The sequence below is a fragment of the Hypanus sabinus genome, chromosome 19, assembly GCF_030144855.1.
Source record: "Hypanus sabinus isolate sHypSab1 chromosome 19, sHypSab1.hap1, whole genome shotgun sequence".
NCBI classification, from domain to species: Eukaryota; Metazoa; Chordata; class Chondrichthyes; order Myliobatiformes; family Dasyatidae; genus Hypanus; species Hypanus sabinus.
This window is the reverse complement of record NC_082724.1, coordinates 2124112-2141170: the sequence shown is the minus strand read 5'-3', so window position 1 is coordinate 2141170 and position 17059 is coordinate 2124112. Positions and strand designations below refer to the sequence as shown.

The 17059-nt window shown below is 54.1% G+C and overlaps 1 protein-coding gene across 5 annotated transcripts in view; it reads left to right on the top strand.

The window, feature by feature from the left end:
• lamb2l (laminin, beta 2-like) overlaps positions 1-17059 on the top strand; it is a 235382-nt gene that overhangs the window by 165436 nt on the left and 52887 nt on the right. For all 5 annotated transcript variants that reach the window (XM_059943876.1, XM_059943875.1, XM_059943878.1 and 2 more), the window contains 4 exons: positions 1783-1975; positions 4981-5124; positions 6307-6538; positions 15345-15508. In XM_059943876.1, the coding sequence (XP_059799859.1) occupies positions 1783-1975; positions 4981-5124; positions 6307-6538; positions 15345-15508 (733 nt within the window). The remainder of the gene's footprint in view (positions 1-1782; positions 1976-4980; positions 5125-6306; positions 6539-15344; positions 15509-17059) is intronic.

Below are 17059 nucleotides of genomic sequence, written 5' to 3'. Positions count from 1 at the left end.
ACTAATGGCTACAATATAGTAGTTTCTGGTGTTGATCCATGTCTGAAGCTCATCCACCTTTCCTACGATACTTCTTGCATTGAAGTATACACGGCTTGGGCTATTAGTCACACCATGATAAACCTTCTGATTCCTGCTTTTGTCAGAGGTCTACCAACATCTGTCTTCACAGCCTCTCCACAAACTCTTCTGGCACCCTGGTTCCCATTCCCCTGCAACTCTAGTTCAAACCCAACCGTCCAGTATTAACAAGCCTTTGTGCTAGGATATTAGCCCCCCCCCCCCCCAGTTCAGGTGCAGGTCCCAGCTTCCCTGGAAGAGAGCCCAATGATCCAAAAATCTTCTGCCTTCCCCTGACACCAACTCCTTAGCAACATGTTAAACTATAGAATGTTCCTGTTTCTGGCCTCACTAGCACGCGGCACAGGTGGCAATCCTGAGAAAACAGCCCTTGAACTTAGCACCGAACTCCCTGTGCTGAACCTCGTCACTCGTCCTACCCATGTCATTGGTCCCTACATGGACCACCACTTCTGGCTGTTCACCCTCCCACTTAAGAATGCTGAGGACTCAATCTAAGATGTCCTGGACCCTGGCATCTGGGCACCAACATACCATCTGGGGATTTCATTCTCACCCACAGATCCTCCTGTCCATCCCCCTGACTAACAAATTCCCTATCTCTACAATGTGCCTCTTCTTCCCCCTTCCCTTCTGAGTCACAGAGTCAAACTCATTGCCAGAAACCTGACCACTGTGACTTTCCTCTCTTAGGTCATTCACCCCCCAACAGTATCCAGAGTGATATACCTGTTGTTGAGGGGGATGGCCACAGGGATACCCTTCACTGGCTCCTGAACCCCTTTCCCCTTCCGGACGGTTTCCTGTGTCCTGCACCTTGGGTGTAACTACCTCTCAGAATGGCCTATCTATCACCCCTTCAGCCTCCTGAATGATCCGGAGATCATCCAGTTCCAGCTCCAACTCCTTAACCTGGTCTGGTAGAAGCTGCAGTTGGGTGCACTTCCCACTGTTGTAGTGGTCAGGGACACTGGAGGTCTCCCTGCCTTCCCACATCCCACAGGAGAAACATTCAGCTATTGTGGCTGGCATCGCTACTGTCCCAGCTGCAGAGAAGGAAACAGACTTAACCTGGCGCTTTTCTTTTTTCCACTTTCTCTGACTGAAGCCTGAGGATCCCCACTCTGACTCTGTCTACTGCCGCAGGGGTAGCCTCTGCATTTGCCCCGCCTTCCTAATCAATGTCAAACATGGATTGGTCACGGGTCAAAGCTGTGTTATACTGCCATGACCCGTTGCTCCCTTTTCTACTCCGGCCGCGGATCTGAGTGAAATCCCCTCCTCTCAAACTTCCAATGTTCGGACTGGTCACTGGTCAAGGCTCTGTTTGGGGGTGGGGGGAGTGGTAGGACTGTGGAAGAGAGTGAGAGATTTAGCAGGAGGGGTGGGGAAGGAGCTGGGGGAAGCCAGTGGAATGGACAATGGGGAAAGGATAGCAGATGTAGGAAAGGAGGGATGTGTGCGAGGGGTTGGAGAGGTCGCAGCAATGGAAGTATGGTGAGCTGGTGAGGGTGAGAGAGAGTATTGTGAGTTGGTATGGGGAAGTGTGACATGAGGGACAGGGTGGGACAGGGAATGGGAGGGTTGATGGGGAGCGGAAACACGGAGATGGAGTGGGGAGCGAGAGGGAGTGGGGATTATGGGCTGGTGTGCAGTCACGGATCCCCAGACCCTGCGCTGAACTCTCCTTTGTCCCCACAGCTCGTTCTGCTGCCCAAGTACACGGAGCTGTCGGGGTTCATGGGCTCCAACCCAGCATCTGTGCTCCACCAAGATGAGATGGTCCGGTACATGTGTTTCCAGTCCTTCCTGATGGCCGGCAAGCCGATGCTGGCAGATGCCTGCGTCCAGCTGCTCTGTGGTATCTCCGCCATCATGCACAATGGCGCCCTGGGTACGTGTGAGGGCAGCAAGGTGGGAGGACGTGTTGAAAGAACAGATCCCCCAACCACAATAGAATCCTCTTACCCCAACCAAACCCGCTCAACCTCAACGGAACCCCCTCAACCTCAACCAAACCCACTCAACCCCGACCGAACTCCTCAACCCTGACCAAGCCCCTCAACCTCAACCGAACCCCCTCAACCCCAACCAAACCCCTCAACCCTGATCAAACCCCCTCAACCCCAACCAAACCCCTCAACCCTAATCAAGCCCTTCAACCCCAATCGAACCCCTCAACCACAACCAAACCCCTCAACCCCAACCAAACCCGCTCAACCCCAACCAAACCCCCCTCAACCCCAACCGAACCCCCCTCAACCCCAACCAAACCCCTCAACCCCGATCAAATCCGCTCAACCCCAACCGAACCCCCCTCAACCCCAACCGAACCCCCCTCAACCCCAACCGAACCCCCCTCAACCCCAACCAAACCCCCCTCAACCCCAACCGAACCCCCCTCAACCCCAACCAAACCCCTCAACCCTAATCAAGCCCTTCAACCCCAATCGAACCCCTCAACCACAACCAAACCCCTCAACCCCAACCAAACCCGCTCAACCCCAACCAAACCCCCCTCAACCCCAACCGAACCCCCCTCAACCCCAACCAAACCCCTCAACCCCGATCAAATCCGCTCAACCCCAACCGAACCCCCCTCAACCCCAACCGAACCCCCCTCAACCCCAACCAAACCCCCCTCAACCCCAACCGAACCCCTCAACTGCAACCAAGCCCCTCAATCCCAACCAAACCCCTCAACCCCAACTGAGCCCCTCAATCCCAACCGAACCCCTCAACCCCTATCAAACCCCCTCAACTCCAACTGAACACCCCAACCCAATCTAAACCCTTTGACCAAAAGCAAACCCTTCACATGAACACCTTCATCTCAACCCAACACAGTATGTTCTATGTTCTAAGTTTGACAAAAGAATGATGCCTGTCTCTGAACATAAAACATAGAACTGTACAGACCCTTCAGCCCACAATGTATGTTGACCAAATTCCTCCAAAAGCCTTCCCTACCCACAAAATTCTCCATTTTTCTTTCATCTGTATGCCTATTGAAGAATCTCTTAAATGTCTTTAATCTGTTTACTTCTGCCAACAGCCCTGGCAGCACATTCCACCACAGTCTGTGTTAAAAAAAAACTGACTCTGATGTCCTCACTCTTCTTTCCTCAAAACGCCTTATGATTATGCCTCCTGGTATTTGGCATTTCCATAAGGTCACAAGACGTGGAGCAGAACCAGGCCATTCAGCCCATCGAATCTGCTCTGCCATTCCATCATGATCGATCCCAGATCCCACCCAACCCCATATTCCTGCCTTCTCACCATATCCTCTGATGCCCTGACTGATCAGGAAACAATCAACTTCTGCCTTTAGGTTACCCACAGACTTGGCCTACACCACAGCATTCCACAGATTCACTACTCTCTGGCTAAAAAAAACCCTACTTACCTCTGTTCTAAAGGGTCACCCCTAAATTTTGAGGCTGTGCCCTTTAGTTCTGAAATACTTCTACTGCCTATGTCCTCTCCACAGCCCCTATGTAGCCCTTTCAACATTCAGTAGGTTTCAATGAGATTCTCTAAATTCCAGTGAGTACAGGCCCAAAGCTGCCAAACTTCTACCAAATTGATTGACCATACGCTTCCTGACATTGTGTTGTATCTGCCACTTCTTCACCCATTCTCCTATCTGTCTAAGTCCTCTGTAGCCTCTCTACTTCCTCAAAACTACCTGTCCCTCCACCTATCTTCATATTGTCTGCAAAGCTGGCCATAAAGCCATCAATTCTGTCATCAAGTCATTGATATATGACATAAAAAGAATCGACCCCTGTGGAAAACCACTAGTCATTGGCAGCCAATCAGAAAAGGCTCCCTTTATTCCTACTCTTTGCCACTTGCCAATCTGCCACTGCGTTATCCAACCTAGAATCTGTCCTGTAATATCATAGGCTCTTAACTTTTTAAGCATCCTTGTGTGTGGCACCTTGTCAAAGACTTTCTGAAAATCCAAATACACAACATCAACCACTTCTCCTTTACCTATCCTACTTGTTATTTCTTCAAAGAATTCCAACAGATTTGTCAGGCAAGATTTTCCTTTGAGAACTATAGCCTATTTTATCATGTGCCTACAAATACCCCAAAACCTCATCCTTAACAATCAATAATCACCTTCCTAACCACTGAGGTCAGACTAACTGGCTTTTTATTTCCTTTCTTCTGCCTTCTCTCCCTTCTTGAACAGTGGAGTGACATTTGCAATTTTCCAGATATTATTAGCTAGCTTATCTTCATATTCCATCTTTTCCACCTTTATGCCTTCTGTTGATTTTTGAAAGCTTCCCAATCCTCTAACTTTACACTAATTTTTCTCTCTGGTATGCCCTCTCTTTGGCTTCTCTTGTCAGCCAGGGTTGTGCCATCCTGCCTTTAGAATGCTTCTTCATCTTTGGGATGTATATATTCTGCACCTTCTGAATTGCTCCCAGAAATTCCAGACATTGCTGCTTTGCCATCATCCCTGCCAGTGTTCTTTTCCAATTAATTCTGACCAACTCTCCTCTCATTCTTCTGTAATCCACCGTAATACTAATACATCTGACTTTAGCTTCTCCCTTCTCAAATTCCAGAGTGAACTCACAATCACTTGTCCCTAAGGGTTCTTTTACTTTCAACTCTCTGATCAATTCCGATTCATTGCCCAGTGGAGAATAACTGATCCCCTAGTGGGTTCAACCACAAATTGCTCTAAAAAGCTTTCTCGTAGGCATTCTAGAAATCCCCTCTCGGGATACACCAACCTGATAAAAGGCTGTACACTCGATCTGTGCCTCTTATTGTGCTGAGTTCCACCAGCATTGTGTGTGTTGTTCTGAATGTCGGGTGTTTCTGATCCTGACCCTGTTTGTACCCCCACTCCCACCCCCACCCCCTCAGCCTGCAACTGTGATCCACAGGGCTCCTTCAGCTCTGTGTGTGACAAGATGGGAGGCCAGTGCCAGTGTAAAAGGAACGTCATCGGCCGACATTGCGACAACTGTATGCCCGGATATTATGGCTTCGGACCAAATGGCTGCTCTCGTGAGTCCCTGCTTCCTTCTTGGGTTTGTGATGACGAATCAGGCAGGCTGTTGTTGTGGCCGATCCTGAACCAGGCCAGTCCTTGGATGCGGGTTGGTGGGAGAAGCAACTAACAAGGGCAGTAAACTTGATCTGGTACTGTAAGTCAGCATGATTTCTTTAGGGAGAAATCTTGCCTGACAAATCCATGGGAATTCTTTGAGGAAATAATAGATGGGATAGACCAGGGAGAGCCAATGGATGTCATTTACTTGGATTTTCAAAAGGCCTTTGACAAGGTGCCACACATGAGGCTGCTCAACGAGATAAGAGTGAATGGTGTTACAGGGAAGATACCAGCATGGATAGAAGATTGGCTGGCTGGCAGGAGGCAGCGAGTGGGAATGAAGGGAGCCTTTTTCTGGTTGGCTGCCAGTGACTAGTGGTGATCCACAAGCTCACGAAAATGATTCTAGGATTGAAAGGCGTTAATATGAGGAGCATTTGATGGCACTGGACCAGTACTCACTTCAGCGCTCTTAAAGATAGCGGAGTCGAGGGATATGGAGAGAGGGAAGGAACGGGGTACTGATTGTGGATGATCAGCCATGATCACATTGAATGGCGGTGCTGGCTCGAAGGGCCAAATGGCCTACTCCTGCACCTATTGTCTATAATTCAGAAGGATGAGGGGTGACCTCCTCAAACCTATCAAATATTGAAAGGCCTCAATAAGAGTGGATGTTGAGCTGTTTCCTGTGGTGGGGTAGTCTGAGAACAGAGGTCACAGCCTCAAAGCAGATAGGCATCCTTTTAGAACCGAGATGAAGAACAATTTCTTTAGCCAGAGAGTGGTGAATTGGTGGAATTCATTGCACAGGCGACTGTGCAGGCCAGGTCATTCGAGATATTCAAGGCAGAGGCTGGCAGATTCTTGATTAGTCAGGGCATGGAGGGACATAGGAAGAAGGCAGGAGATTGAACTGAGAGGGAAAATGAGTCAGCCCTGAATGAATGGCAGAGCAGATTCAATGGGCCAAATGGCCTCATGGTGTTATGCTCCAAGATGGAGGAATCTATCCAGACAGAGTATGAGTGTGTTGCTCCTCCACCCTGAGGTAGGGGAGGCCATGTAGGAATGGGAAATGGTTACTTGCCCACACCAGGCTCCGTTCTCACCTGCTCTTGCTCTCTTTGTCGCAGCCTGTGACTGCAGCGAGGAGGGCTCAGAGTACAACATGTGCGAGCAGATCAACGGCCAGTGCCCGTGTCGGCCAGGAATCAGTGGGCGGAAGTGCGACCTGTGCACCCCTGGGCACTGGGGCTTCCCCAGGTGCCGGCCCTGCCATTGTAATGGCCACGCAGATGAGTGTGACCCCTGGACTGGCGCCTGTCGCAACTGCAGGGACGGCACCACAGGACTTCACTGCGAGAGGTCAGTCCGCCAGCGGCCATCAGCTCGCCGGGCGTCTCATCCATGTACAGACATGGAGCAATAGAGCGCAGTGCAGGGACAGGCACTTTAACACAACTATTCTGTGCCCACCCAACTGCTCCCAATCTCCAGCATCCAGCCCATGTCCCTGTAAACCTCACCCCTGCTTGTATCTGTCCGAGTGTCCCTGCCTCAATCACGTCCTCTGGCAGATGGTTCCGTATACTCACCACCCTCTGTGTGAAAAGGTTATCATTCAGCTCCCTGTTAAATCCTTCCCCTCTCATCATAAACCAACGACCCCTAGCTTTGGACCCCGCCCACCTGGGGTGGGGGGGGGGGGGGGAAAATGCCACCAACCACTTTATCTCTGCTTCCCATCCTTTCTGAAGTTACCTCTTTAACCAAACCTTTCCGATAGCAAACTGAATGAATGAATGGACGGACGTCCTTCACATACATGAGGAGTAAAAGTCTTGGTTTTCCAAGTGCAACCTCACCAGCAACTTGTACAACTGCTTCACAATGTCACAACTCATTTACTCAGTGTGCTGACTGACGAAGGCCAGGAAACAAAATGCCCCTTTCACCATCCTGTCTACTGTCTTCAACAAACAATACAACTGTCCGCCCTGCTCCCTCTGTTCCATTCCACTCCCTCGTGCCCGACCACTCACTGTACACATTATACTCTGCTGTGACATTCCAAAATGCATCACCTCACACTGATACCGGCCGCCATGCCAGTGTCATGGTTAGCGCAGGACGTTAGAGTTCAGAACTCAATTCCAGCGCCATCTGTAAGGCTCGATGGGTTCCCTCTGGGTGCTCTGCTTTCCTCCCTTGGAAAACATACCAGTTAGTAGGTTCATTGGTCATTGTAAATTATCCCATGATTAGGTCAGTGTTAAGTAGGCGGGTTGTCCGATGGATTGGAATGATGGGATGACCGGGGGGCCGGAAGGACGGGATGTCCAATGGGAAGGACGGGATGACCGGTGGGAAGGACGGGATGATTGGTGGGAAGGACGGATGTCCGGTGGGAAGGACGGGATGTCCGGTGGGAAGGTCGGGATGATTGATGGGAAGGTCGGGATGACCGGTGGGAAGGACAGGGGAAGGACGGGATGTCCGGTGGGAAGGTCGGGATGATTGATGGGAAGGTCGGGATGACCGGTGGGAAGGACAGGGGAAGGACGGGATGTCCGGTGGGAAGGACGGGATGTCCGGTGGGAAGGACGGGATGATCGATGGGAAGGACGGGATGACCGGTGGGAAGGACGGGATGACCGGGGGGCCGGAAGGATGGGATGATCAATGGGAAGGACGGGATGTCCGGTGGGAAGGACGGGATGACCGGGGGGCCGGAAGGACGGGATGATCAATGGGAAGGACGGGATGATCGATGGGAAGGTCGGGATGACCGGTGGGAAGGACGGGATGACCGGTGGGAAGGACGGGATGATCAATGGGAAGGACGGGATGATCGATGGGAAGGACGGGATGACCGGTGGGAAGGACGGGATGACCGGGGGGCCGGAAGGACGGGATGACCGGTGGGAAGGACGGGATGACCGGTGGGAAGGACGGGATGTCCGGTGGGAAGGACGGGATGACCGGTGGGAAGGACGGGATGACCGGTGGGAAGGACGGGATGACCGGTGGGAAGGACGGGATGTCCGGTGGGAAGGACGGGATGTCCGGTGGGAAGGACGGGATGACCGGTGGGAAGGACGGGATGTCCGGTGGGAAGGACGGGATGACCGGTGGGAAGGTCGGGATGACCGGTGGGAAGGACGGGATGTCGGATGGGAAGGACGGGATGTCCGGTGGGAAGGACGGGATGTCCGATGGGAAGGACGGGATGATTGATGGGAAGGTCGGGATGACCGGTGGGAAGGACGGGATGTCCGATGGGAAGGTCGGGATGTCCGATGGGAAGGTCGGGATGATTGATGGGAAGGTCGGGATGATTGATGGGAAGGTCGGGATGACCAGTGGGAAGGACGGGGGAAGGACGGGATGTCCGGTGGGAAGGACGGGATGACCGGTGGGAAGGACGGGATGTCCAGTGGGAAGGACGGGATGTCCGGTGGGAAGGACGGGATGTCCGGTGGGAAGGACGGGATGACCGGTGGGAAGGACGGGATGACCGATGGGAAGGACGGGATGACCGGTGGGAAGGTCGGGATGACCGGTGGGAAGGACGGGATGATCAATGGGAAGGACGGGATGACCGGTGGGAAGGACGGGATGATCAATGGGAAGGACGGGATGTCCGGTGGGAAGGTCGGGATGACCGGTGGGAAGGTCGGGATGACCGGTGGGAAGGTCGGGATGACCGGTGGGAAGGACGGGATGTCCGGTGGGAAGGACGGGATGATCAATGGGAAGGACGGGATGTCCGGTGGGAAGGACGGGATGTCCAGTGGGAAGGACGGGATGATCAATGGGAAGGACGGGATGTCCGGTGGGAAGGTCGGGATGTCCGGTGGGAAGGACGGGATGTCCGGTGGGAAGGACGGGATGACCGGTGGGAAGGACGGGATGACCGGTGGGAAGGACGGGATGTCCGGTGGGAAGGACGGGATGATCGATGGGAAGGACGGGATGTCCGGTGGGAAGGACGGGATGTCCGATGGGAAGGTCGGGATGATCGATGGGAAGGTCGGGATGATCGATGGGAAGGACGGGATGTCCGGTGGGAAGGACGGGATGACCGGTGGGAAGGACGGGATGACCGGTGGGAAGGACGGGATGTCCGGTGGGAAGGACGGGATGACCGGTGGGAAGGACGGGATGATCAATGGGAAGGACGGGATGATCAATGGGAAGGACGGGATGATCAATGGGAAGGACGGGATGTCCGGTGGGAAGGACGGGATGATCAATGGGAAGGTCGGGATGTCCGGTGGGAAGGACGGGATGACCGGTGGGAAGGACGGGATGACCGGTGGGAAGGACGGGATGTCCGGTGGGAAGGACGGGATGACCGGTGGGAAGGACGGGATGATCAATGGGAAGGACGGGATGATCAATGGGAAGGACGGGATGATCAATGGGAAGGACGGGATGTCCGGTGGGAAGGACGGGATGATCAATGGGAAGGTCGGGATGATCGATGGGAAGGTCGGGATGATCGATGGGAAGGACGGGATGTCCGGTGGGAAGGACGGGATGTCCGATGGGAAGGTCGGGATGATCAATGGGAAGGACGGGATGTCCGGTGGGAAGGTCTGGATGTCCGATGGGAAGGAAGGGATGACCGGTGGGAAGGACGGGATGACCGGTGGGAAGGACGGGATGACCGGTGGGAAGGACGGGATGATCAATGGGAAGGACGGGATGACCGGTGGGAAGGACGGGATGACCGGTGGGAAGGACGGGATGACCGGTGGGAAGGACGGGATGACCGGTGGGAAGGACGGGATGACCGGTGGGAAGGACGGGATGATCAATGGGAAGGACGGGATGTCCGGTGGGAAGGACGGGATGTCCGATGGGAAGGTCGGGATGATCAATGGGAAGGACGGGATGTCCGGTGGGAAGGTCGGGATGTCCGATGGGAAGGACGGGATGACCGGTGGGAAGGACGGGATGACCGGTGGGAAGGACGGGATGATCAATGGGAAGGACGGGATGTCCGGTGGGAAGGATGGGATGATCAATGGGAAGGACGGGATGTCCGGTGGGAAGGATGGGATGACTGGTGGGAAGGACGGGATGACCGGTGGGAAGGACGGGATGACCGGTGGGAAGGACGGGATGTCCGGTGGGAAGGACGGGATGACCGGTGGGAAGGACGGGATGATCAATGGGAAGGACGGGATGTCCGGTGGGAAGGACGGGATGATCGGTGGGAAGGACGGGATGACCGGTGGGAAGGACAGGATGATCAATGGGAAGGACGGGATGATCAATGGGAAGGACGGGATGTCCGGTGGGAAGGACGGGATGACCGGTGGGAAGGACGGGATGACCGGTGGGAAGGACGGGATGTCCGGTGGGAAGGACGGGATGATCAATGGGAAGGACGGGATGTCCGGTGGGAAGGACGGGATGACCGGTGGGAAGGTCGGGATGATCAATGGGAAGGACGGGATGTCCGGTGGGAAGGACGGGATGACCGGGGGGAAGGTCGGGATGATCAATGGGAAGGACGGGATGTCCGGTGGGAAGGACGGGATGACCGGTGGGAAGGACGGGATGACCGGTGGGAAGGACGGGATGTCCGGCGGGAAGGTCGGGATGATCAATGGGAAGGATGGGATGTCCGGTGGGAAGGACGGGATGACCGGTGGGAAGGTCGGGATGATCAATGGGAAGGACGGGATGTCCGGTGGGAAGGACGGGATGACCGGTGGGAAGGACGGGATGATCAATGGGAAGGACGGGATGTCCGGTGGGAAGGTCGGGATGTCCGGTGGGAAGGACGGGATGTCCGGTGGGAAGGACGGGATGATCAATGGGAAGGACGGGATGTCCGGTGGGAAGGACGGGATGTCCGGTGGGAAGGACGGGATGACCGGTGGGAAGGACGGGATGACCGGTGGGAAGGACGGGATGATCAATGGGAAGGACGGGATGTCCGGTGGGAAGGACGGGATGATCAATGGGAAGGACGGGATGTCCGGTGGGAAGGACGGGATGATCAATGGGAAGGACGGGATGTCCGGTGGGAAGGACGGGATGATCAATGGGAAGGACGGGATGACCGGTGGGAAGGACGGGATGATCAATGGGAAGGACGGGATGATCAATTGGAAGGACGGGATGTCCGGTGGGAAGGACGGGATGTCCGGTGGGAAGGACGGGATGTCCGGTGGGAAGGACGGGATTACCGATGGGAAGGACGGGATGACCGGTGGGAAGGACGGGATGATCAATGGGAAGGACGGGATGTCCGGTGGGAAGGACGGGATGTCCGGTGGGAAGGACGGGATGACCAATGGGAAGGACGGGATGTCCGGTGGGAAGGACGGGATGATCAATGGGAAGGACGGGATGTCCGGTGGGAAGGTCGGGATGACCGGTGGGAAGGTCGGGATGATCAATGGGAAGGACGGGATGTCCGGTGGGAAGGACGGGATGACCGGTGGGAAGGACGGGATGACCGGTGGGAAGGACGGGATGATCAATGGGAAGGACGGGATGATCAATGGGAAGGACGGGATGATCAATGGGAAGGACGGGATGTCCGGTGGGAAGGACGGGATGACCGGTGGGAAGGACGGGATGATCAATGGGAAGGACGGGATGATCAATGGGAAGGACGGGATGATCAATGGTAAGGACGGGATGACCGGTGGGTAGGACGGGATGACCGGTGGGTAGGACGGGATGACCGGTGGGAAGGACGGGATGACCGGTGGGAAGGACGGGATGTCCGGTGGGAAGGACGGGATGACTGGTGGGAAGGTCGGGATGTCCGGTGGGAAGGACGGGATGACCGGTGGGAAGGACGGGATGACCGGTGGGAAGGACGGGATGACCGGTGGGAAGGACGGGATGACCAGTGGGAAGGTCGGGATGTCCGATGGGAAGGACGGGATGATCAATGGGAAGGACGGGATGACCGGTGGGAAGGACGGGATGATCAATGGGAAGGACGGGATGACCGGTGGGAAGGACGGGATGACCGGTGGGAAGGACGGGATGATCAATGGGAAGGTCGGGATGACCGGTGGGAAGGACGGGATGATCAATGGGAAGGACGGGATGTCCGATGGGAAGGTCGGGATGATCGATGGGAAGGACGGGATGTCCGATGGGCCAGAAGGGCCATTTCTTCACTGTATCTTTACATGAACATACAACACAGAACAGTACAGCACAGAACAGTACAGCACAGGAGCAGGCCGTTCAGCCCACAATGTTGTGCTGAACCAATCAAAAGGCCAACTAAACTAATCTCTTCTGCCTGCACAAACAAATAACTAAATCTGTATTTGAAATCCATTTGTCACTTCCCAGCCCACTTCCCTAACTGATCAAGATTCCCCAGTAATCGATGATAACCTTCTACACTAATGATGACATCTCTGAAATTCATGGCACCTGCAAACTTATTGATCAAGCCTGGGGTATTCATGTCCAAGTTATTACGGTATATAAATAATGAACAACTATAGTCCCGACACTGCCCCCTGCAGGGCACCGCTGGTCAGCACATGCTGATGTTGGTTCTGGGGAAGGTATGACACTCTGCCTGTACTGAGTGAGGGATATATTTGGAATGTTGCCCTCCGTGACCCCCCACCCTCAACCCCAGGGTAATGACAGTGGAACATTTGATCAGGATACGAGCTTTCAGCATGGGGGAATGCTGGGATCAGGTTCTGTTCCCTACCCACAGGAATCAGTTGTCAATCCCTCACTTGGTCCCAGAACTCACTCATCACAGACAGGAAAGCTTACCAGTGCCTTTACTCTGAGGAGGCTGAAGGGAGCTGGACCCTTCACATCCATACTCACATCCTTCTACAGATGCACAGTGGAGAGTGCATCGGGGCTTGATACGGAAATGGCAGACAGAACTAATTTACAATGGGTTGCCGAAGCTGCCCAATCAGTCTGCCCGCTATCAAGGACATAGACAGAGAAAGGTACCGCAAAAGGCCAGCAAATCATGAAGGATCCCACCCACCCTGTTCGTGGACTGTCTGTCCACTCCCATTGGGAGGAGGCTACGTAGCATCCACTCCAGGACCACCAGATTCAAAAACAGTTCCTTTCCTCAAGCAATCCCCAACCACCCTTTATCATTTCCTGTCAGTCACCTTATATACAGCCTGGCCTCACTTTATGGACATAATCAATTGACGTACATAAGCTACCTTATGTATTTGTATTCATTGTGTTTTTTGGTGCTGCATCAGATCTGGAGTAACAATTATTTCCTTCTCCTTTACTTTTGAATCTCAAACAATCTTGAATAAGGTCCAGATCACCCATGCATGGCTCCGCAGGAGTTTGTAACTCTGATCATTACCCCAGAGATATCTAGTGGACCATCACAGCTGGTGGTTGGACAGACTGTGCCCAAACTAAATACCCACAGCCCCTGGTGCCCAGTTCTGTATTTGCTTTCAGCACTGAGGTAAAGGTACCAAATATTCACTGGCTGCCCACTGAACCTCGCTGTGATTCACTGGCTGCCCACTGAGCCTCACTGTGATTCACTGGCTGCCCACTGAGGCTCACTGTGATTCACTGGCTGCCCACTGAACCTCACTGTGATTCACTGGCTGCCCACTGAGCCTCACTGTGATTCACTGGCTGCCCACTGAGCCTCACTGTGATTCACTGGCTGCCCACTGAGCCTCACTGTGATTCACTGGCTGCCCACTGAGCCTCACTGTGATTCACTGGCTGCCCACTGAGCCTCACTGTGATTCACTGGCTCTCCACAGAACCTCACTGTGATTCGCTGGCTGCCCACTGAGCCTCACTGTGATTCGCTGGCTCTCCACTGAGCCTCACTGTGATTCGCTGGCTGCCCACTGAGCCTCACTGTGATTCGCTGGCTCTCCACTGAGCCTCACTGTGATTCGCTGGCTCTCCACTGAGCCTCACTGTGATTCGCTGGCTGCCCACTGAGCCTCACTGTGATTCGCTGGCTGCCCGCCGAGCCTCACTGTGATTCACTGGCTGCCCACCGAGCCTCGCTGTGATTCACTGGCTGCCCACCGAGCCTCGCTGTGATTCACTGGCTGCCCACTGAACCTCGCTGTGATTCACTGGCTGCCCACTGAGCCTCACAGTGATTCACTGGCTGCCCACTGAACCTCACTGTGATTCACTGGCTGCCCACTGAACCTCACTGTGATTTCTGCCTGAGCTAATAAGCTTTATGCTTTACTTGTTACACGCACGTCAAACCACTGAAACGTGCAGTGAAATGATCAGTTAATCAGAACCAACAGAGTCTGAGAATGTGCTGGGAGCAGCTCACAAGTATGGCCGTGCTTCCAACACCAGCAAAACATGCCCTCAACTCACTAACCCTAGCCCGTACATCATCGGACTGCGGGAGAAAACCGGAGCACCTGGAGGAAATCCACACAGTCATGGGAAGATATACAAACTCCCTGTGACTGTGTGGGAATCGCTGTGACTTCCATCTCCACTGGTAACTCCTACCATGTGATGATGAACAGATGATACCTGAGGCTGAAAGCTTTGATTGCAGGACAGAGGAGTGTTCTCCAGTCTGGGACGGTGCCGGGAGGGGGAGACAGTGTGGGGAATCGGTGTGGTCTCCAGTCCGGGAGGGGGAGACTGGGTGGGGAATCGGTGTGGTCTCCAGTCCGGGAGGGGGAGACTGGGTGGGGAATCGGTGTGGTCTCCAGTCCGGGAGGGGGAGACAGTGTGGGGAATCGGTGTGGTCTCCAGTCCGGGAGGGGGAGACTGGGTGGGGAATCGGTGTGGTCTCCAGTCCGGGAGGGGGAGACTGGGTGGGGAATCGGTGTGGTCTCCAGTCCGGGAGGGGGAGACTGGGTGGGGAATCAGTGTGTTGTAGGCCACAGCCATGGAGCCAGTTCGGCACTGAGGTGGATAACCCTTACAAAGTAGTGAGCTGAAACTGAACTCTGGCTTGTCCTTCATGCTGTCATCCTAATCTTTCTTAATTCTGTACCTCCGCCCCAGTGGCAGTAGTGATGAGAGGGCATGGTGAGGAGCCTTTTTGAGGTATCACCTCGTGAGATGTTCTCGGTGGTGGGGAGGGCCGTGCGGTGGAGGAGTTGGCTGAGTTTACAACCCTCTGCAGATTGGTGCATTTTCCGATAACGAGTGGTCTCCCCAGGTGTTCTGCTGGTTACTACGGAAATCCAGTCCTGGGCTCGGGTCAACAGTGCCGCCCATGTCCGTGTCCTAATTACCCTGGCAGTGAGCTCTACCATGGCATCTCGTGTCACATCGACCCCGGCTCCAGCCAGATTGTCTGCCTCTGCAAGACAGGCTACATAGGTAAGGACATCTCCGTCAGAGTCAGCAAACTCCCTGTGGAGAGGGAAGCAGTCAAAGTGCTTCATCGGATCTAGGACAGAGAGAAAATCAGTTGGTGCTGAGTTGTTGGGAGGGTCACCAGGGACACCGGTAGCAGGGACTGACCATGGTTCCTGGTCATAAGATTTATGGGTTTTGGAGGCAGTTGGGAAAGGAGACCGCGGAGCCTTGTTTCTGAAAGCTATCCAGTGCCGGCCATTGGAAAGGAAGATCAGAGACGGAGAAACACAGAGGTTGGGAGGTGCAGGGCGTGCTGGACATGGCCAGGTCTGATGCCAAGCAACTCAGTGTGGTCTGGATGGAAGATGAGGTGACGCTTCACCAGTCTGCACTGGTGGCCACAGAGCAGTCACAGTGGCAGAAACAGAGAGCTTGCGGTCACTCCTGTCGGCTGACCACAATATGGCCACCTGTGTCTGAATCTCCAGGGCAGAGGAGAGCAGATTGCCCACAGCTTGTATGGTACATAGGGTTAGAAGCAGGGGGAGTGGATCACTGCTTCACCTGGAGGGAGCGTCTGTCTCCCTGGGTCGTGGAGTGGGAAAGGGAATGGGAGGCTATGGCATGGGAAGTGCCCCAAGGAGGGTAGTGCTTGTTGGGGCTGGAAACGTGGACCGGGGAATCCAATGGGAATGATCCTTTGAAATACATGTGGGGGGAGGGGAAGATCACGAGACATGAGCAGAATTGGGCCATTTGGCCCATCGAGTCTGCTCCACCATTCAATCATGGCTGATCCTTTTAACCCGTTCTCAGCTCCATTCCCCGGCCTTCTCCCCGTAACCTTTGATGCCACGTCCAATCAAGAACCTATCAATCTCTGCCTTAAATACTCCCAACGACCCAGCCTCCACAGCTGCCTCTGGTAACAAATTCCACAAATTCACCACCCTCTGGCTAAAGAAATTTTAAATGGACACCCCTCTATCCCGAGGCTGTGCCCTCTTGTCCTAGACTCCCCCACCATGGGAAACATTCCCTCATTTCGAGGACTTTCAACATTTGTAAGGTTTCAATGAGATTCCCCCACCCCCACCATCCTTCTAAATTCCAGTGAGTACAGACCCACAGCTATCAAACATTCCTCATATGATAACCCTTTCATTCCTGGAATCATCCTTGGTGAATCTCCTCTGGACCCTCTCCAACGCCAGCACATCTTTTCTAAGATGAGGGGCCCAAAACTGTTCCCAATACTCGCGGTGAGGCCCCACCAGTGCTTGAAAACTCCTCAGCATCACACTCCTGCTCTTGTATTGTAGACCTCTTGAATTGAATGCTGGCATTGCATTTTCCTTCCTCGTCACTGACTCTACCTGGAAGTTAACCTTTAGTGTGTTCTGCACGAGGATTCCCAAGTCCCATTGTGTCTCAGATTTTTGGATTTTCTCCCCATTTAGAAAATAGTCTGCATATTTATTTCTTCTACCATGCATTTTCCAACATTGTATTTCATTTGCCACTCCATTGCCCATTCTCCTGAACTGTCTCAGTCCTCCTGCACCCTACCTG